This window comes from Callorhinus ursinus, unplaced genomic scaffold (genome assembly GCF_003265705.2).
Source record: "Callorhinus ursinus isolate GAN/ISIS: 27379988/994484 unplaced genomic scaffold, GSC_fseal_2.0 scaffold49, whole genome shotgun sequence".
In the NCBI taxonomy this organism is placed as follows: Eukaryota; Metazoa; Chordata; class Mammalia; order Carnivora; family Otariidae; genus Callorhinus; species Callorhinus ursinus.
Window position 1 is genome coordinate 8445945 of NW_027397111.1, and position 20891 is coordinate 8466835.

General features: G+C 45.8%; 2 protein-coding genes and 2 non-coding genes across 22 annotated transcripts in view; 1 reads left to right on the top strand and 3 right to left on the bottom strand.

The window, feature by feature from the left end:
• DENND2B (DENN domain containing 2B) overlaps positions 1-4420 on the top strand; it is a 173796-nt gene extending 169376 nt beyond the window's left edge. For all 9 annotated transcript variants that reach the window (XM_073882942.1, XM_073882943.1, XM_073882940.1 and 6 more), the window contains 4 exons: positions 983-1094; positions 1864-2103; positions 2961-3047; positions 3680-4420. In XM_073882942.1, coding sequence (XP_073739043.1) covers positions 983-1094; positions 1864-2103; positions 2961-3047; positions 3680-3714 — 474 coding nt within the window. In that variant the 3' untranslated portion in view covers positions 3715-4420. The remainder of the gene's footprint in view (positions 1-982; positions 1095-1863; positions 2104-2960; positions 3048-3679) is intronic.
• RPL27A (ribosomal protein L27a) overlaps positions 1-14373 on the bottom strand; it is a 39333-nt gene extending 24960 nt beyond the window's left edge. For 5 of the 11 annotated variants that reach the window (XM_073882957.1, XM_073882956.1, XM_073882955.1 and 2 more), the window contains exons 1-4: positions 14331-14353; positions 13867-13930; positions 13359-13434; positions 12312-12486 (exon numbers count right to left, since the gene is read on the bottom strand). In XM_073882957.1, the coding sequence (XP_073739058.1) occupies positions 12312-12486; positions 13359-13434; positions 13867-13930; positions 14331-14333 (318 nt within the window). In that variant the 5' untranslated portion in view covers positions 14334-14353. Of the gene's footprint in view, positions 1-10509; positions 11139-11604; positions 11743-12311; positions 12487-13358; positions 13435-13866; positions 13931-14330 lie in introns of those variants that run through there. The other 6 variants (XM_073882953.1, XM_073882951.1, XR_012375364.1 and 3 more) reach the window with 5 other exon arrangements.
• LOC112806391 (small nucleolar RNA SNORA3/SNORA45 family) lies at positions 11255-11385 on the bottom strand. The gene has a single exon (XR_003203858.1). It is a non-coding gene; the product is annotated as a small nucleolar RNA SNORA3/SNORA45 family (small nucleolar RNA).
• On the bottom strand, positions 13063-13193 carry LOC112806393 (small nucleolar RNA SNORA3/SNORA45 family). The gene has a single exon (XR_003203859.1). It is a non-coding gene; the product is annotated as a small nucleolar RNA SNORA3/SNORA45 family (small nucleolar RNA).
• Positions 14374-20891: the final 6518 nt, after the last annotated feature.

Genomic DNA, 20891 nt, shown 5'->3' on the forward strand with positions numbered 1-20891 from the left:
ATGGCCTGCCTTAGGGTAGGTGCCTGTTTGCTGCAGGCCGCCAGGCACCCAACACTGTTACACATGTTGTTCAACCTTCACAGCCTATTTGTTGAGCTCTCTGGGCTCCATATTCACAGACTAGACAAGGGTGGGGAGGGAGAAACTGATCTGGGAAGTCTTGACCCCAGCAGGATCTGCCTTTCTGGTTGGGATCATCCAGTGTGATGAGAACGTGGGAGTGTGAAGAGCATGGCCTGGAAGTCTGAACACTTGAGGTCTGGCTCTGCCACCTTTGAGCCACACGATGTCAGACGGGCCTCTGAACTTCTCTGAGCCAGAGTTCTCATGTCTAAAGCAGGCATGGTGACACCACCTGCCTTGAAATGTTGCTGGGGGATGATACATGATGCACAGAATGCTATGGACTGTCAAGGTTTGCAATCATCATTGTAACTTCAGAAAGCCTTTGGTAGTCATGGAAATGCTTCCGGCTCTCCACTAAGGAGCACAACCCACTGGTGTGCCCTCTGGGAAGGTACAGTCTATCACACACCGGTGACAGCTGCCACTCCTGGGTACAAGGCATCAAGGTACAGACACGGAACCAGAATGCAGAGACAGGAACGACAGCCTAACCTCATACCTGAGACCCAGGCTGGGCCATAGTTTCCCTGCCCCGAGCCAGCTCTGCTTCCCACTGTGGAGCTGGAGATGGAGGAGCCAGGGAGGCTTCATCAGGGTGCTGGGCGAGGAACCCCGAGCTGGTCCTGGGCAGTGAATGCCACGGCTTCCACCACGTTTTATCTGTGTGACCTTGGATGAGTTTCTTAACCTTTCTCTCTGCTCAGCTTCTCATTGTAAAATGAGGTTGATAATAGTATCAGGATTTGGGGGAGGAAGGAGTAAGATTATATATTTAAGCTCTTCGGATGGCCTGGCATATAGTAAGTGCTCAGTCAGTGTCTGTGATCATGATGACTGTATTTTCCTTCCCCTGTAGATGGATGATGAGGACACACTGTTACCGAGGAAGCTACAGGCGGCTCTGGAGCAGGCTCTAGAGAGGAAGAACGAACTGATCTCCCAGGACTCTGACAGCGACTCCGATGATGGTGAGTGAGGCTCACCCCGGGCAGAATCAGCTCTGGCCCGGGGCCTCCCTCTGCTCTGGCCCTGGGCCTCATGGTACCAGGGCCCTGTTTCTACATACCAGATCTTTCTGGTTGACGAGGCTCCAGGTATAGGACCTTGGTCTCAGGCTAGCCTAGAATTCTCTAGCCCCACTACCAATGGGCTCAGGGAGTAATGGGCCTGAGGAGAGAGAAGTATTTTGGTAGTTTGTCAGAGGGAGTTGAGAAACGTAAACAACATTGGGGGCACTTGTAGGGTGGCCCAGGCTAGAAAGCTACCCTCTTCCCTCTAATTCTTCTCTACCTCAGAAGTTTTGAGAAAGAAAACCCAAAGATATATGGCAACGCCCAGACTCTTCTTGCTGATAGGAAGCTAGTTATCCTTCCCTCAGGGGTCTTGCCTTGAGTCCCTGCAGGAGATGGAGGGAACTTCCTCTTCTTGTGAAGCCCAGGAATACCACCAAGGGTGACGGGTATGGGGAAAGTGATCCTCTGGTCTCTGATTTCCACTCTCATTTGCACGGTGAATATTTGTCAACTTCCACGTGCAGAGCACAGTTTCTGACCTTCCAGCTCAGGGGCTAGTTATAGGCCCAGGAGCACAAGACATAAAGTTTCAAAAACGGATAAGTGGTTCTGGCTAGAAATTCTCTTGGGGAGAGGGAGATAATACCACCTAGAGGTTGGGGTTGGAGGTTGGAGATGACCGTTTCTTGAACTGAACCTCAAAGATTTGTCTTTTCTCTTCCAGAATGTAATACCCTCAATGGGCTGGTGTCGGAGGTGTTTATCCGGTTCTTTGTGGAGACTGTTGGGCACTACTCCCTCTTCCTGACTCAGAGCGAGAAGGGAGAGAGGGCCTTTCAGCGAGAGGCCTTCCGCAAGTCTGTGGCCTCCAAGAGCATCCGCCGTTTTCTTGAGGTTTTTATGGAGTCTCAGATGTTTGCAGGCTTCATCCAAGACAGGGAGCTAAGAAAGTGTCGGGCAAAGGGTAAGGCCAGAAGAGCTTGGGGTTGGGTGCTGTGGGTCCTCTTCTGCTACCAGCAGGCCTGAATAACTGGGCACCGTGATGGAAGCTCTTAGCTATCAGCTAGAGTCAGGCCTCCTAACATCCCTTTCTTCTGATACAAACTGCCAAGGGAGCTTTCTTCTCCTGTCGCAGTAAATGCCTTCCGAAGGCTGTGCACAGGCTGGAGCCTTGTGGCTGGTAGGGCTCCTCTCCACCCTAGAGCAGCATGCCATTGGTAGCCCATCCCCTCTTCAGATGCTCTTCTTCTTCAGAGAAGAAGACCAGACTGAGCAATTTAGGGGGTTCTAAGAACCACAGGTTGGAGAAGCCCTTGATGAAAATTGAGCTAGCTCTCTGAGGTTGGTGGTAGCCTCCATTCAGAATAGAAGGTCACCTTGTCTCTAGTTATTTCATCAGTTCAGCTCACTCTAGGACTTTTTTTTTTTTTAACATCTCAAGATCCTTCTGTCTAACCTCAGGGTTGTTACATCTTCTGTCCACTACTACTGTCCATTTAGTCTAACAAGCCTTTTGGAACAACATGGGGTAGAGTGATCTAAGAGGACCTAGAGAAGGCGCCCAGCTCTGAAAACAAGGAGTGGCATCTTTGTCTTATGGAATGCAACTCAGGCACATGGACCGGGAGGTGCTTGAGGGCCTCTCGCTTCAGCAGTGAGCACCGTGAGATGTTATTAATTATAGTTCTGATGAGATAGTCTGAATTCTAATAAGATGCTCCTATAAATTGTAATTGCAGATTCTGGTTTCTCTGTGCCCAATAGGCCACCCCTCCCCTTCCTGCAATAACGGTTCTGTTCCCTGTTCCTCCTCTTCTGCAGGCCTGTTTGAGCAGAGAGTGGAACAGTATTTAGAGGAACTTCCAGACACTGAGCAGAGTGGGATGAATAAGTTTCTCCGAGGTTTGGGTAAGTAGCATGGTCACTGATGAGATTGGAGTTCAGCAAGAAGCTGGGGCCGGGGCATCTGTACCCAAACTACTCTAAACCAATGCCAGTGGGTATTTATATTGGGGCTGTAGACAGAACTGTAAGAGATCCCCTGGTGAAGAGGTTCCCAGCCCAGTCCTTCAAGAGCATTTAGTACAGTATTTACCAAATTGCAGAACCAGGAGAAACTACAGATCCTTACATAAACCAGGTCTTTTTCATGTGCTCCTTCTTGAGTGTATATGAGGGTGCTAGGGGCAGTGAGCTTTTCTCTAGGCCATAAAGGGGTCTACAAAGGTCTCGGTGCCAGAGTGCCCTTCTCTGAAAACCTCCACTCCCTTCAAAGAGCTCAGCCAGCTAAATCATGGAATCATAGCATGTCTCCGTTTAAAGGGAAATTGGGGCCAAAGAAGTTAAATAGCTTGCCCACAGCTCCAGAGTGATTGATACCAGTGCCCTAACTAGAGCTCTTGCTTTATTTTCCCTGCCCCGGATCAGACCCGTCACAGCTGAAATCCAGGCTTTCTAGCCCTGTCTGCCGCTGAGAGGGTTAGGGCTGTTTCAGGAGTTGATACTGAAACCTTCTCACTCTTGCTGTCTCTGACCCACAGGCAACAAAATGAAGTTCCTCCACAAGAAGAACTAAGCCCCTTTCCCAGTAACGGAGTCCAGTGCCTTGCCGAGCCTGGAGCCTGGGGAGGGGGCTGGCTTGGGGCCCTCTGGGCTTCTGTGGCTGCTCTCCCCCCACAGACCCCAGCCTCCAAGCCAGCCCACCTCTGCCTTCACGATATCCCAGGATACTGTTTGTAAATAATCTGCTGTAAGCTTTCTTATCTCTTTTTGTAACAAGCAAAGAGAATCTGGTAAATATTTGTATATTCCCAAGGGGCTGGGTGCTGGCGACTGGCCAATTATGTGCAGCTGACTGTCTCAGCCGAACCACTGATCTTCCCCTGGAGGCTCCTGGCCTGCCTGCCTGAGGCCCCTGCTGCCAGTCTTGGGCCCTGGAGAGCAGATGCTGTCTTGTTATGTACAGGAGGACTATTTTTTTTTTTTTTAATCTTAGAGTTTCTATTTTTTTCTAGTAGTCCCCTTCCCCTAACCCTCTGTTTTTGAAAGGCAAAGGCCAATCTATCCCCACTTGCAACGTGGTACCAGGCTCTCGGGCCTGGCCTTCTCTTGTTCCTCCCACCTTTGTGATGGTCAGTGAGTCACGGGAAGCCCCCCCCCCCACGCCCGGCAGTGCCAGTGCTCTCCGGGCCCAGCTCCCAGTCTGTGGTGGCCACGATGCGGTACAGGGCATCCCTCCTTCCCACCATCTACGGGTGTTCTCAATAAACAGTGTAAAGTTGTTTGGGCCCAGAGACCTGCGTGTTCCTTGGCTTCATTTTCTAGAGTTCTCTCTCCTGGGGGATGGGCTGAGACAGGCCAATCAGGAATGAAACACCATCATGCAGGGAATTGAGGACTTCATTGAGAGTTTAGTGTCAGTGTGAGTCACTTACCTCCCCTGAAATCAAGTTCTCTGGCTTGAACCATTATGACTGGTCTTAGAAGATACCTTGTCATTGTTCTTGTTCAGCTTGCCTCTTCAATAACCAACTGTTCAGACTGTCTCCGTGTTCCCAGTGATGGAAAGAATGCTCAGTGCTTTCAACTCCACTGTTAGGTGAATCTTAACATTTTCCTATTTAGTATGAAGCCCTTAAGATATCATTGGGTACCCTGACATTGGTGGGGTGAAGCTCAGTGAAAGCCAACCCAGGCTTACTCATAGCCCTGGCCCATTGCCTATAGCTCTTCTGTCATTCTGTGAATGGTTTTCTCCTGTTGGAACCCTAGGTTTGCATGCAGAAACTGCTGCAATATTCCATGGAAAAGCAAGAAGAGAAGCAGGGCGGGGAATATGGGTGGCTTATGCTTTCCACCCAGAGACCGTGAAAATTTCCAAGTTGAGATATGAGGCAGTAAGCTGGAACTCTTCACTGGAATTCAGTTTGGCGCTGGCAGGATTTGAACCAAGGAGTAGATCTTTCCTGTCCTTCCACCCTGGCCTACTTAAACAGGAGACAGTCCTATCCTTAATTCCCTTCCCTCCTTCTTCCCATTTCCACTGAGGCCCACGCAGGTCCCAACCTGTCTGGGATTTGGGGTTGCTATCTGCCTCCTAAAGTAGAGGGTTTGTCTTCTGGGAAGACAAGGTCGTCTTCTCCTCTGAAAAAGCCTCCTACATAGTTGGCTTTGGCATCTTCCCGTAGGGAGGCAGAGATTGAGGCCTCGTGAGTCTGAGTTTTCAGCTGAGGTAGAGAAGACAGTGCTTATCACCAGGAAGTCCAAGGTCGGGTGTAGTTACCTCCAGGACTCATTACTGTTAACCCAGCCTGGGCTTCATGACAGTCCTAGAAGTAGATTCCTTAACAATAAAATAATATTACAGTTTCCAAAAGGTGCTATTTCTTTCTCCTTTCCTTCTCCCACTCCCCTCTTTTTTAATGTGACTCCAAAGAATCCTCACAGACATGTGATCAGCTCACAAGAGATATAGGTATAAATTCCTTTTTTTAAAATAAACTTTGAAACTTTTATGTATCTTTAAAATCTTAAGATACCTAAGATTAACCCTAAGGATTCCTTCCTCTTACGATGGCCACAGCTTTCGTCCTAATTCAGAGAATCAGTACTGGCACATAATGGCTCTGGGTGGGCTGCAAGGGTCCATACAGTGAGTACTATGGGCAAGGTACAGAAGACTTTGGGGGAATATAGAAGAGGGTGTGTCCAGGGGGCCTGGTATGGGGTTCACAAAAAGTGGTCAGGATTTCTTTCCACGTTCTGTTTTACATGATTTCTCAACCCCTAAACAGATGGTTCTAAACCCTGTCGGATCCAACACTCTCCTTTTCTATAGCAAATACTCTAACTCCCCCCCTTACTATCCTGAAATGAAATTCATAGATAATGTAACCTAAACACACCTTAACTTTCAGGGAAATGGGGAGAAATAAAAGGAAGTATTTTGTTATAACATGTATTTAAATATGTAAATGCTTGGGTACAGCTGTACTAGAATATATAATGAGGTCAGATGCTTACACCTGTACATAGAATTACTGTGAAGGCCGCAGCTACACATGCACAGACAAAAGTGTGTTGTGTTAGCAACTCAAATTCTACTGAGTAAGTGTTACCATTGGTAAGAGAGTTGAACAACTTTTTATTTTAGAGGGTAGGGAGGGGCAGAGGGAGAGGGAGAGAGAATCTTAAGCAGGCTCCGTGCCCAGCATGGAGCCCAGCGCGGGGCTCAATCTCAAGACCCTGAGATCATGACCTGAGTTAAAATCAAGAGTCAGATGCTTAACTGACCGAGCCACACAGGCGCCCCAGAGAACTGAACAACTTTTGGCAATATTCTGAGCAAAACACAGTATGAGGTTTCCCTTGACTAAAACAGCATTTGGAATCCTGGAAAACAGAGAGGTATATGAAAACTGGGGGGGAGGGGGATTTTTTTTATTATGTATAAAATGGAAGTAGACTTAAACTAGATTTTTTTGTTGTTTAGAATCAACCCATACATTGCAGGATGTCTAGCAACCTTGGTTGCTTCCCCTCCATGATTGTGACAGACAAAACTGCCCATTCATTTCCAAACTGCCCCCCCTAGAGGATGGTTTTGCCACCATTGAGAGCAAGTGTCTTTAAACTGCCTTTCTGACAACCCTAGGGCACTTACTCAGGGGCAAGACAATACTGTCTCCTCTACCAGAAGTCCGAGTGCCTACGGAATGTCAGCCTTCCTCTGTTATGGAGTCGAGAAAGGCCCTGGTTTTATTTAGTTTGGTGACTTTTAGAGCAGGGCGGGCTGCCATTACATCCTCCTAAATGCCCTTTTTTTTTTTTTTAACTAAATACGCATGCTCTGGTAAACTATAGTGTCAAAATGAGGAGTCTGGTTTCTTAAAGGCAATATTTTGAAGGAGTGCCCTTGGAAAGCGATATTATTCCAACTCCAGTTCATACTGGAATTAGGGCTCCCCAAAAATCATTCTAATTACAATCACAGCTCAGTTCAAATTTTTGCTAAAAATAATACCCTTTATTTTACATGGAGACTTGTAACTTGTACCCAAAGTGACTTATTTATAAAGATAAATAAACAATATTTAAAAAACAAAGTGGGAATAAAAGTAAAACAAAACTTGGGCTGTAAAATAGAGCCAAAATGAAACATACACTTGAACTTCTATTCTTTCTAAGGGTGATACACAAAATTAGTTTCTAGAGCCAAAGTGGTAGTATGCATTCCAAAACATCTTGTTTATTTGCCTATGGAGGTGGGGGTAGGTGTCACTTAAAAAGTCATGAAAACTCTAGACCAAGAGAAACTACTACTTTCGGTACTGACAAGTTAGTGGTAACTTGGAAATTATTTTCTGCCCATTTATATTGCCTTTTGATATAAATATGAATTTGGTTAAGCAAGAAACGCAAACTATCAGAACATACATCTCCCTCACCTCCCACAGCTCATGAAGAAAATGCCTTGTTTTATGTTCTCCCAGAACATTTCCATTTCCATGTATATACAAACAGGTGTCCAAGGTACCTTGAACACCGTAGCTGGCGCTCATCTTTTTGACAACTAACAAGCTAATTCTGGGAAATTTGGAAATTCCCCTTTTTCACGTGTGTATAAAGACCATGTTTCCGTAAGCGCGGCCTAAGCACGACCTCAAGCGCTTCAAGGTTGGCCCGGCCTCCAATTCTGAAGGGGCCCACGCCCGCCGGGCGCCGGCAGAGTTTAACCTCCCGCCTAGCCCGGGAGTCTCTCCGCTGCGCTACTAGCCCGGCCCCGCCCCTTCCGGAACTGGCTGAGCCCACAGAGGGAACCGGCGCCGTGCGTGCTTCCGGTCGTGGGAGCGGGCAAGGTTAACGTGTGCCCGGAACCAGAAGCTCACACGCTCCGGAAGTGGTTCTCCGGGGCTGAGGCGAGACGAGCTGACTAGTGGGGCTGTTGTGTGACAGCGTCGCAGAGGTCGGACAGTGTAAACCACAGGGGTAGCCGCGAGAGCGCCAGGCCCTGCAGGGCTCTGGCCGCTGCCATCCTCGTCGTCCGCCTTCCAATGCTGCACGCCTTCCGCCGATGGTGCGCCCTTAGGCTTGTTTTCAGGCTAGGGGCTGACTGCGTTTGGCTTAGCCATCAAGTAAGAATACGCATATTTGAATTGAAAGCTTAAATTCGATTTAGCGGATTTTGATAATGGGATCGGGTCCAATATCGCCAACTGATACTTGTTAGAGCTGCAGCTCCGAGGTTTGGATGAAAATGTATCTAAAGCACATGTACATTAGGCCAGACATCCTTAGCAATTCAAGCTTATAGAAAATAAGCATGTCCACCTGATGTGCTAGGTGACGTGACTTTTCCAGTTTGAAAAGGTAAACAAATGGTTGAAGACCACGGAGTTACAGGGGCATCTAACAAAGCTCTGCTCTCCCTTTTTGGGAGGACTTCTATTAACCCTGTGCACCTATCAGCCACTAAAGAGACCAGTAGCAGTGTGGGCCTCTGTGCCTGCAGGACAAGACTAATCAAAGCTTGGCAACTTCGTTTGTTTCCTCAGCGTGGACTCTGTATCAGTGGCCCGTTTCACGCAAATACAAAGTCAAAACTAAGGTTTGCGCTTGGTCCCATCAAGAGCCAAGTGGTCACTATGTCTGCACTCTTCATTTGTAACATCAAAGTATGGCTTTGCCTTCTGGCTTCCTTGGCAATATTAACACCAGCATACAAGACTGGAGTGAATATTATCCCACTCAACCCCATCCTGTTTATGGATAGTGACACTGCACAGTTAATAATGAATTTCTGGTAAGAAACTGGCTAAGGGCCTAGTTTTCACGTATGGTCCCACTAAATCCCACCTGTCCAAGCCTAACCATTTAGCTGTCAGCCCCACCCCAATCTATCCACTTGCCAAGTCCTGTCCATTGGGTTTTCTGAATCCTATCGTCTTGCTTTCTCATTCCCATTTTCTTTGTCCCAACTCCCACTGTAGCCAAGTCCCTAACTACATTCTTATTTTGCTTAACTTTTCCGAACTGGTTAGCATGTTTGCTCTTCCCTCTGCTTGGATCCTTTTGCCTTGACTTAATCAGACCAAGGGGATTAATTTGTCTGCCCCCTTAATCATTCACAATGTAAGTCAAAAAGGTTCAGTAAATGCTTCCATTTTACTTAATCCACACAATCCTCAATTTTAAAGATGAGAAAATTGGACTAAGCTTAAGCCACACACAGCTGTTAAGGTTTGGATCAAAAGCTCAAACCCCATCTACTCTACATGTTTGTATCTTCAGTGTCTAACTGTAACCAATTTAGACATTAAATTCTTAGTATCAACTACAACCCATTTCAGATCCATGACCTCAACTTCCATATTGTATGTCCTCCAAAAGACAGTAAAGGACAACCAGTTTTACCTTTCTTCATCAGGCTGATCATCAAAGAACACATCCAAATTATCCATTTGTTTGTCCAACTGAGCAAACCTTCCCAGCACTTAACCAATCAGCTAAGTTTGCTGTCCATTTTCCTTTTACTTGAGGGTCTGCAAAATCCTCTGAAGGCTGTCACAAACTTGTCCCATAGAAACTCATGGTTCCCAGCCCACGTATCACCCCGGAGGACTAAGGAAACAACACTGCCAAACGAAACCTAGTTATATTTTAAGTGTCACCCTATTCCTTTGGACAGGGTTCTAGAAAGCAACTTTTATTTTGGGCCAAAGAGAACTTTGTTAAGTTTTGTGAAGAACTAGAAAAACTGTTAGTCAATTTACCCTGAGATCTGAAGGTCCTATCTGCACATAAGCACTGGTCATCATTATGGTTTTGTAGGAGGTAACAAACCCTAGAAAACCCAATTCCAGCTTCTAGCTTTTTCCAAATTCTATGCTCAATACATTTCAGACTAGAATCTTTAGCATTTCATGATGTAGTTCTTTGAATTAATGCACAGGGATACATAAATCCTGACAATGCTTTTTAGATTCCAAACCACTTTCATGTGTAAAAGCCCTGGTGTGTTTAACATTCAGACAGCTGGGCCCCACCTCAAGATTCTGGAATGGTATGGTAAATAATGGGGGGGGGGGTCAAGGAGGAAAAACTTTAGGTTCAGAAATTAATCCTTCAAATTCACTTCAATCCTATCATTCTGTCCACGTTTTAGAATGTGCCCCATCAAAACTGAGTCTTCCCTTTTGGGGTGCCCGACTGGCTCAGATGGTAGAGCAAGTAACTCTTAATCTCAGGGTCGTGAGTTCAAGCCCCATGTTGGGTGGAGAGCTTACTTTAACAAAACGTAACAAACCCTGAGTTTTCCCCTTTGAACCATGTACTACAGTTATTTTTTTTTAAAGATTTTCTTTATTTGAGAGAGAGAGAATGAGAGAGAGAGAGAGCACAAGAGGGAAGAGGGTCAGAGGGGAGAAGCAGACTCCCTGCTGAGCAGGGAGCCCGATGTGGGACTCGATCCCGGGACTCCAGGATCATGACCTGAGCCGAAGGCAGTCGCTTAACCAACTGAGCCACCCAGGCGCCCTGTACTACAGTTAAAAAGTGTGTTCTCCCCCCTCATTGTAAATTCAGAATATACAATGCAAACTGGCCTTTCAGCTACATGTGCTATCATTCTCATGTTATAAATGAAAATGTTCAAGTTAGGTATTGGGCCAAGTCCTCTAAGTGCTGGTGCTCTCTTTCACACTTTCTGAGGGGAGTTGGCAGAGGGTCTCAGGCCCTCATACCCTTACTCCTAGAATCTGTTAGGTGGATTTCTGATGTACAGGTAAGGAGGTAGGGGTGCTAAAGCATTTACACCCAGACCAGAAGAGAAAAGCACTTGTTAGCATTTAATGAACGCCCTCAAATGTGGCTTCAAGCTACTAGAACGCAGGCGCCCCCGACACCCTTAATCTTCTCCTCTGCTCTTCTACTGAAGAATTTGGCCTTCACGATGACAGGCTGTTTTGGGAGTTTTCCCTTTCCCAAAACTTTGTAGTAGCCCTAGAGTAATAGAAAAAAAACAAAAAAACAAACTTTAATACACACCACAGCAGATACCAACTCACTTGGTATGAAGAAAGATGCCTGCCAGTCTACACCATCTAGGAGCTGGGAGGGCATGTTTCTGATCTGGGCACTACCGGGGGCACTGACTGCCCTCGCCAGTGAATCAAGACCAGCAGATGCTCTCTGAGGACTCTAGCACACCAGGACAAGAGATGTGTCAGGATGTGACTCTAGCCTCAAGCAAAGCACACCCACCCTATTCAATTACCACGTGATAAGCAGAAAGACAGACCACATTCCCAGCAATGTTCCAAGAAGGGCCTCACCATCAAAATTGCTCAAGGACTGTTAAGTAGGACGGGAAAAGGGATTTAAAACTTAACCAAAAGTCCCTTTAGGGTTTAGACTACCTCCACACCCATGGGAGGTAAAACTGACACAAGGACTCCAAAAAACATACAAAAATGCTTTGTCGGGACGGCTGGGTGGCTCAGTAGGTTGGGCATCTGCCTTCGGCTCAGATCATGATCCCAGGGTCCTGGGATAGAGCCCCGCACTGGGCTCCCTGCTCAATGTGGGGAGCTGCTTCTCCCTCTGCCTCTCATGAATAAACAAATAAAATCTATATTTAAAAAAAAATGTTTTGTCATCATTGTTTTGAGGTGTGCGGAAATCTCTTTCAGATAATGCAGATCCATAACCACCAAACATCTTAGGATTTTATTCTGTAAGGGACAGAAATGGCCAGGAGCCATGCCTCCCGTAAGCAGGGTTGTGTAAGAGGGACCAGAGCCAGCTGAGGGGAGATACTGCCAAAAGCTTAGGCCAGAAATGCAAACCTGTACAAATCAGGGCAGAAACTGTGGGGATGGGTTACTGACTGGGAAACATTCAAGAAATAACAAAGTAACTGAATGAATGAGGAAATGGAAAGATTCTTCTTCTTCAAATATTTTGCATGAATTACAACTAAACTAGAGTTCAATTCTTGTGTTACCTCTGGAAATGCTATCAAAAGATGGAGTAGTCTAGGTAGGTAATCTAGGTAGGTAGGTAGGTAGTCTAGTAGGTAACTGGGTAGAAATTCCAGGTAGGAGATCAAATACATTAGATTATCCAGAATTCTGCGGCATGGACCACATAGTCAACAAATATTCCTTCACTCACCGATCGCACCACATCAATGATAGGAGCAGCTCCAGTCTTGTTTTTGGCAGCATTTACCCGTGTCTGCTCACTGACCAAGGTCCACAGTTTATCAAGGTTGACAGTTGGGCAGAAGCTCTGGTTCCTCTTTAAGTGGTAATGTCTCATACCAACTTTTCCAAAGTATCCTGGGTGACTAGGAAGAGAAGGGCAATCGCGTTCATAACCTGACTCCAATTAAGAAGTGTATCATCTTCATAGTTCATCTCTCCCAGTTATAGTGTAAATTGTTCACTGGTGTACAACAGTGACATAGCAGGTACTCCATTCATTGTTGAACTAATTGAAAAAAAAAAAAAAAGCCACCGAAGACCTTCAGGAGTAGGAGACTAGCCTTATTTCATGGAACCAGAAGTCAGTGAAGAAGTCAAGAGACATGGGGCACCTGGGTGGCTCAGATGTTTAAGCATCTGCCTTTGGCTCAGGTCATGATCCCAGGGTCCTGGGATCAAGTCCCGTATCGGGCTCCCGGCTCAGTGGGAAGCCTGCTTCTCCCGCTCCCTCTGCGGATTCCTCTGCCACTCCCCGTACTAATGCGCTCTCTCCCTCTAATAAATCATATCTTAAAAAAAAAAGTCAAAGACAATGCCAAGACCAGAGGTCTTCCAGATCACTTGACAGCATTTTATGGAAATTCTACACATTCTTGTAAGAGAGATTTTTCTAAGCAAATTTGGGGGCATAAGTAAATCTAGCAGGTGCATAGTTAATTTGATGTCACTAACCCGGTGACTGACTATGTCATGAGGGTCACAGCCAGTGAATAAGGTCAGCAATTACTCTTCGAGGACTCTAGCACACTAAGGCAATAAGCTGATACCCAAGCGTGACTCTAGCCTCGATGACAAGTTCTCAGTTCACATCAAACGTTAACTTCGTAAAACCCAGCAACACAAGGTTTTTCAGTGTTAAGAGGCTTTCTTCGCACTGAAGGTGTCCTGAGCCAGCCCTCTGCCCCTAACTCCAAACTGTCAGTGCCAGCATAAGTATACGCCAAGAAACACTCACTATTTGTCGAAGTTGATCCTGTGGTGATGCATGCCACCAGCATTACCCCGGCCTCCTGGGTGCTTCCGGTGCTTGCCTGCAAGAATACAAAGCTACATGGCTAACGTAGCCTTCTCCAGCTTCTCCATTCTCCTTTTCCCACAATTCTGCGTATTTCTTACCTTGTTCCCAGTCTACAATTCCTCTTTAACCACTGCTATTCCCTCAAGTTTCCGGGTGAAACATCTCTTTGTAATGTTCCACATCACAACATTATCTACAGTACTCCATGCCTTCGACAAATTAACTTTGCCCCAACCAAATTTCCTCCCCCCAATTGATGTGAAATTCTCTTAAAATGGAGTACTGCAGAGAATTCCAAGAGAAAAAAATAATCAACCGCTAACAGTCAAATTCAATCCGACTGACCGCACAAAGCGAACCCACTTCTACCCTACCCACTTCCCGGCTAGGTAAGCACCCGGCGGGGAGAGCTCAAAGCCGACCAGGATGGGATGCCGGCACTTACCGATGCGGCCGTGGCCGTGGCTCACGTGGCCCCGAAGTTTCCGGGTCTTCCTCAGTCTGGATGGCTGTATGGAAAAAGGTGCTTGGTGATAAGGCCAAAGGGAGGTGGGACAGAATGCGAATTTGACCGTCTGCGAAGGGTCTGTAGGCTCGGGGGGGGGGGGGGTCAAGGATCTGCTTCGGGTCACATTCAGCAAAGGTGTTGTTACGGACTGGCCCAAGGCCATGCGGCCTCATCAGGGCGGCGCCCAAGCGCGCTGAGCCCGCGTGTCTCAGAGATCCGAACCCCGGGCAGAACACGCGGCCCCAGACTACGGGGCCCATGCCGGCCACCCTGCCCTGAGGCTCGCCATGCGCGGCCTGGGAAGCCGGGCCAAGATCGGGGGTAGGCGGTCGGGGTGCAACGCGAGTAAGGCTCGCGGCCTGCACAACCAACGAATCGGACGCACAAAACGAACCACCTACCATGTCGGCAGCTCAGACCGAAAAGGGAGGCCTTTGCGAAATCTCGCGAGGTACCGATAACGAGGGCGGAGCCAACAAGACTCACTTCCGGCCGGGAGGCCGGGCCTAGGGCGGGGTTTCTTGAATCTCGCAGGTCTCGCGGGTCTCGCTGGTCTCGCGTGGCTGCAAGCCCGGCCCTCCGCCTTTTTTTGTGGGATGTCTTGTCTTTACCGGTGGCGGTGGCGGTCGGGCTACTCTGTCCGCGCAGTCCTCGTTCCCTCAGGCTCAGAGGCTGAAAGCTGTCGCGGAATCCGCGGCTTGGGGCGCTGTGTGGTGCACGCCGCCGCGGCGCTTTGGCCCTGGAACTCGCTTAGGCCATCGTATCTCAGCTCCTTGCCAAACGCCCAAGTTCTGAACCGTCCCCCGGGCCTCGCGTTCTTTGTGGTCTGCTCGGCTCTGGCGGTAGCTGTTGCTTGCTTGTCCTCTGGCCGCAGTGAGGAGTCGCGAGGCCCTGTTTGACCCTCGGTGTGCCCACCGGGTGTCTCGCTCTGCTCCCTTTGAAGTCCTTCCCTAGGTGTCTGCCACCCACCGGCACCTGCTCACCCACGTTCCCGAGGGGGTGCTCGGTCTTAATTTCCCCTTTGCCCTTGTGCTATCATCCTGGGCATCCCCAGTTTGAACAATCCTTCATACTTCAGGGACCTGTACACCTGGTTGCTTTATGGTCCTTTTAATCCAGACTCTCTAAATACTTTTTCTAACCACCAAATTTTAATTTTCACCTGAACCTACTTGACATGGCCTGATCCTCTCTCCTGGACCAGAGAACCGCTGCTTAACCTCGACCCTGTGAAACTTCTCTGACCCATTCAGTCATTGTTGCTACTCTCCCCACTTGTGCCCCACACAACCTAGTACATATAATTGTCCACCCCATTTGTCTTCCCTACCTGACCCAATTCCTTAATGGTTCAGGATTATCTTCTTCTCCCGACGCACTCCCAGTTCCTGGCATGTAGTACATGTTCAACAAATGATTAAGTGACTGAATGTACTTACTCTCACCTCACTCAGTGGAAGAGCCATCTCTCAAGTCTCAACCGGTGTCCAAAATCCCATTCTTTCCATTACTCTGTGTGTGTATTTTCCCTGCCTCGTTCCTGTCAGCTAAAATATATTTTAGCTAAAATACCGTAAATTCTCCCTGACTGCTTTCTACCTACCACCCTTGCTCTTTCCTTTACAGCCAAGCTCCCCAAGAGTACTCTGTGAATTCTATTTGTTCATTTCCCATTCATTGTTCCATCCACTGCAATCTAGCCCTCAGGCACACCACTCTTATTCAGATCATCAATTAAACAAATACCAAATTGAATCAACTCTTCCCATTCCTTTTACCACTTGTTCTCTCCTTTCTGTTGTACTTCACCTCTTTCACTTCTTTATAGAAACTCTTGCCTTTTTCCTAACTCTCTGGCCATTTCTCAGTCTTTTCAGGTTCTTATAACTTTATTTACCATCTAAGTGTTGATCTTCTTCAGCCTCTGGTCCTTGCCTCTCTTAACTTTTCACAGTACACAATCTTCTTGGGTGAGCTTATTTTGGGTGGCCTCAATTCACGTCTCTATTGCTGAGCTCTACACTCATGTATTTACTTAATCTCTGATTATTATTCCTTGGACGTTCTACAGACAAACTTGGTAAACGTGTTCAAAAGACTTGAATCTTCCTTGCTCACTGGTGCCTTCTCCTTTATACTACATCTTGGTGAATGGCACCCTTGTCCACTTAGATAGTGATGTCACGGAGACCTGAAAAATTGTTCCCAAGCCTTCGTTTCCCCTAATACACTGTCACCATATCCTTCTGTTCTATATCTCAAATCTTCTTCCTCCTGTTAAGCCCCTGTGCTGCTGCCTTCATTAAGACCCTGATCATGTCTCTTACCTTGAGTCACCCTGTGGTCACCCTGCCTGCATTCTAACTCTCCTCCAATCCCTTCATCCTTCACACCTCTGCCAGGTTAACCTTCCCAAAACGTAACTTTCATCCTTTCACTTACTTGATCAAAAAGTTGGATAGCTCCCTATTACCAACAGAACACAGCCCACTTGCCTTTCCAAACCAACCTCAGCTTCTCCTCTTACCCGAGCTTTCTACGGCAGCCAGACTTGAGACATCCATTCCGCCTCTTTGCCTGTGCTGGCGCTATTTCTCATGCCTGTAGTGCTCATCTTCTTCCTGAGCAGATATCCTGAATCTTCCTCGACCTTTAAGGCCCACCTTATATTCTGCTTCTTCCCAGAACTCTGCAGTCCACAGTGATAATAGCCAAATATACCTTGCAGTTTACAAAATGCATCTGCCTGAGAGGTCAACACTACCCGCCCCATTTTATGAATAAGAATGAGAGAATTGAGGCCCAGAAGGTTGAGTGACTTGCCAGAGGCTACAGAGCTGCGAAGATACAGAGCCTGGGCCTACCTAGTCTTTAGTCTTCTCTTTCCAGATCTGCTTTTACCTCAGTGACCACTCCCTCTTTCCCTGAGGGAGGGAGGTCCCTGAGACTCTTTCACAAGTGTCCGCAGGGTCACAAGTATCCACAGCATCATTCCTTTTTCAAGTAGAGGATTGTTAATTTAAGATGGGAAGAGCCAGGGTTTCTGTTCTTTTTAAGGGAGAATTCTAGAAAAACTCAGAAATCCAAATTTATTTCGGAAAGGATTTTAAAAATTGCATGGAATAGAAAAGCCAGTGAAACATTAAAGAAGATGTTAAAATATAAGTATAAACATCTTGAATCATAATACCTACAATGCTGTTTTTATGTCTGAATATTACCTTTCAGCTCTTGTCTACATGGAGACATAGCTCCCTACAAAGCTGATGATCATAGCACACAAATCCTTTTGTGTTTTGCTTTTCATTTAATACCATGACATTTTTCTGTATCACTACCTGGTCCTCATGATTATTATTATTAACAGCTTAAGACTAATTAATCTTCAGCAGGTACTATAATTTACCAAGCCATTTTCTCCTGTAGTTTGTTTGTTTGTTTGTTTTGTTGTTGTTGTTCTTATTGTGTCCTTTGCTATTAGTGATGCAATGAACATCTGTGTGTCTGTGGTTTTTTTCTTCTATTGAATAACTTGTCTAGGGCAAATTCCCAGGAATGAGATTGCTGTATTATAGGGTATGAACATTTTTATGATTCATTTTATGCTATTTCCCCCCCAAATGGATTGGAACAATTTATGCACCAGCAGCATGTATAATTACCACTTTCAACTACGCCAGGCTCAGGGGTTTTTGTTGTTGTTGTTGTTTGTTTTGTTTTTGTTGTGGTTGTTTTTTGCCTCTCTTGGTAGTTGTTGATATATGGCAATATGGCATTTAGAGGAAAATCCATAGGACCACAGGGTTGTCTTCAGCACAAAGTAAAACTAATCTAATTTCTGGGAGTCTTTCCATACTGTGTTGGATAGATTTTTTAAAAATATCATGGTACTACATGGAAAATGCATTCCTAGAAGTTTTGTTGGAAGCTAGGATGGAAAACCTTGCTGCCATTAAACTCAGAATAGCAAAATGCAAAGAGAGGAATTCTAGGATCTTGAAGGGCAGTTTATCCAATAGCACAACAAGGAAGGGCTTAAAATTTGGGTTTTCATTTAATTTCAGATGATAAAATTAGCAGAAAGAACACAGAAGTTTGGGTTCCTTTCCCAACTAACCAAATGATATTGAACAAACAGCATATTCTCTTTGGATCTTGGTTTTCTTGTTTGTATAATGAAAAACGCTGATATTCATTCTTTCATTTTTAGAAATATTTATTGAGTGCATGCCATGTTCAGACACTATATATGCGTGCCAGGCAGTGAGGAGCAGGGACAAGGGTGAACAAGAAAGACTAAGTCCTGTCCTAGGACTGTGTCCAAGACAGACAGTAAACAGGGACACAGGCCATATGTATCACTCAACACCGTCTAGCTTGAGTGGATGTTCTCTCCTTACCTAGTGTGTCTCTCTCCCCATTTTTGCCAGAAGGGAGTACTGCTTTGATGATCAATTTGTTCTGTCCTTCCCATGCAAACAGTCTTTGGAAATTCTTACTCCCAGGGTGGCATGGAATGACTCCCTCTGCTATTCCTTGGCCAGGCTGTAGAAACCAAATCAGGCTGTGGGGTGTTCAAAGGAGGGATTTGTGAGCAAGGTAATTTTATATGTGAGGTTTTCTGTCCTTCCAGACTTTCACATGATGTTTCATTTAGTCCACGTTTCTCCGGGACTTAAAGAGAGGTTGCAGGCTGATGACTGGTTTATTTTGTTTGACTCATGCTGTTTTCTCATGTTTTTAAAATGTAATTAGTTGCCAGCGTTTCAGAGTTTTAAGTAAAAAGTTGGATTTCTGGCGTTTTGGAAGACTAAGGTTTGGCAACACTGGACCCACATTCTTTTAGGTGGAGTACTTCACTGTTTATACCGCTGGCCCCTGTAGGCATTTGAATTTGCAACCCCTGGCTTAAGTATGTTCTGCCATCCTCTATCCCCTTCCCCAGGTCAGAGGAGATAGGAAGGAGAGGGAAGGGCTAAGGGGGTAGTGAAAAGCAGCCAGAGGAAGGGGATAGAAGACACGTCATTTGACACCCCCCCCTGCCCCCGCCGCCCCAATCCTCAAATCAGAGACTCCATTGCTTGGCTGTGCCTTTAATTTAACCTTTACCCTCATAGAGTCACTTCAATTGCTCTTCTAAGACAGAAATGAAATATTTATATATACTCATCCCGAGTAGTGCCCACTGGCGTTGGAAAGCCATGCCACCTCCTTGAATCCCCAGAGTTGTTATTTAAAGCCTAATGCAGCAGTTTGGAAAGTGCCATCTGTAGACCTAGGACGGGTAGGTGGCAGGGGGGACGGGGGTGGTCCCTGAGACTCTTTCACAAGTGTCCGCAGGGTTACAAGTATCCACAGCATCACAAGCGTCCACAGGGTCAAAACCATTTTTATATGAATAGTAAGATGTTATCTGCCCTTTTCACTGGGTCGGCATTTGGCCTGGTGGTGCCAAAGCAAAAACCAGAGATGGTGTATAAAAAGCCAAAGATGCTGGTATAAGTCGTTGTATTCTTCACTGCCAGGCATTTGCAGGAAAAGAGAAAGGATGGGAAGGGAAGGAAAAAGCCTGTCTCACTTCGGAGTGTCCATGACGAAGCAGTAAATGTTTCACTACATTTCAGTCCTTGAACACACATGTTTTTAATATTCCATGTGAAGAAACTGGAAGAATGCATAAAGCACTTCTACTTATCAAAGTGAGGAATACACTTGTGCTGTAGTGTGAGCTGCAAGCTGAACTAGCCTGGTTTTGTTGTTGTGGAGTTGTTATTGTTTTTTGTACGACACCAGTTTTACTTGAAAGAACAACTGACAGACTGTGGTTATTCAGCCTTGGGAATTTGGCAGGTGTTTTCTCAAAAACGAAGTGAGCCTGTCATTTCAAGGAAAAAAACCTGGTAGTATTTGTTGCCAATGATAAAATTAGAGTTCCCAGCAAAAATTAAAATTCTGGTAAAGGTATAGCTGAGTTTGACATCTTTATTTGAGTCTGACATCTTCCTCGTAAAGAATTTTTCAATGAGATTCGAGGTGATGTGAAAGAGTGTGATGTTTTGTTATTGTCTAATGAAACGCCAATGTTTGGAGCATCTGCATAAGTCATTGAACCAGTATTTTCCAAATGGCAAATGCTTGGTGTTATAAAATGATGCCTGGGTAAAAGAGCAGTTCACAGTGCAAGATAGGCTAATGGATTTTAATGTAACGGTGAGAAATGTTCACTGATGTAGTTTCAGACTCCACATTACAACTAACCTTTAAGAAGCTACCAGTTGTAGAATCAAAGAATGTCCACAATTACCTGATAAGACTATTAAAAATAGTCTTACCTTTTCTAACTGTACAGCCCCGTGAGGCTGGATTTTCTTCATATACTGTAAACAAAACGACATAGAGGGGATTGACTGCAGAAGCAGGTATGGGATTCCAGCGGTCTATTAAGACAGACATTAATGAGGTTTGCAAAAAGGAAAAATGATGTCATTCTTACGGGATTTATTTTTTGAAAAAAGTTAATTTTTTCCTAAAAAGTATGTTATTCGAGTTGACATGTAGTAGGTTTATTGTTTTTGAATGAATTAATAGTTTTAAGTTATCTCAGTTTTCATTTATAATATGGTAAATAGCAGTAGATAGAACCCACATAAATAAAATATGTCTGGGGTCCTGAATAATTAAAAAATGTAAAGGAGTTCGAGACCAAAGAGTTTGATATTCTCATAGTCTAATGAAATAAACTCAGCTACACTTGAACCTTCGAAGACAGACTAGCCTTACCTCCACAGGGCTACTATGCTGCCCTCTGGGAAGTAAGTGCTCTTAGAGCCCCAGACTGAATCAGAGGTGAAAGTACATCCATTATTTTATTTAGTGACATTTTGCTGGGCCCCCAAGCAGTGGGGCCTCTCCCAGACCTGTCACTCTTTGTCCTGAATGGGTTTGGCTCTCAAAGACTACAG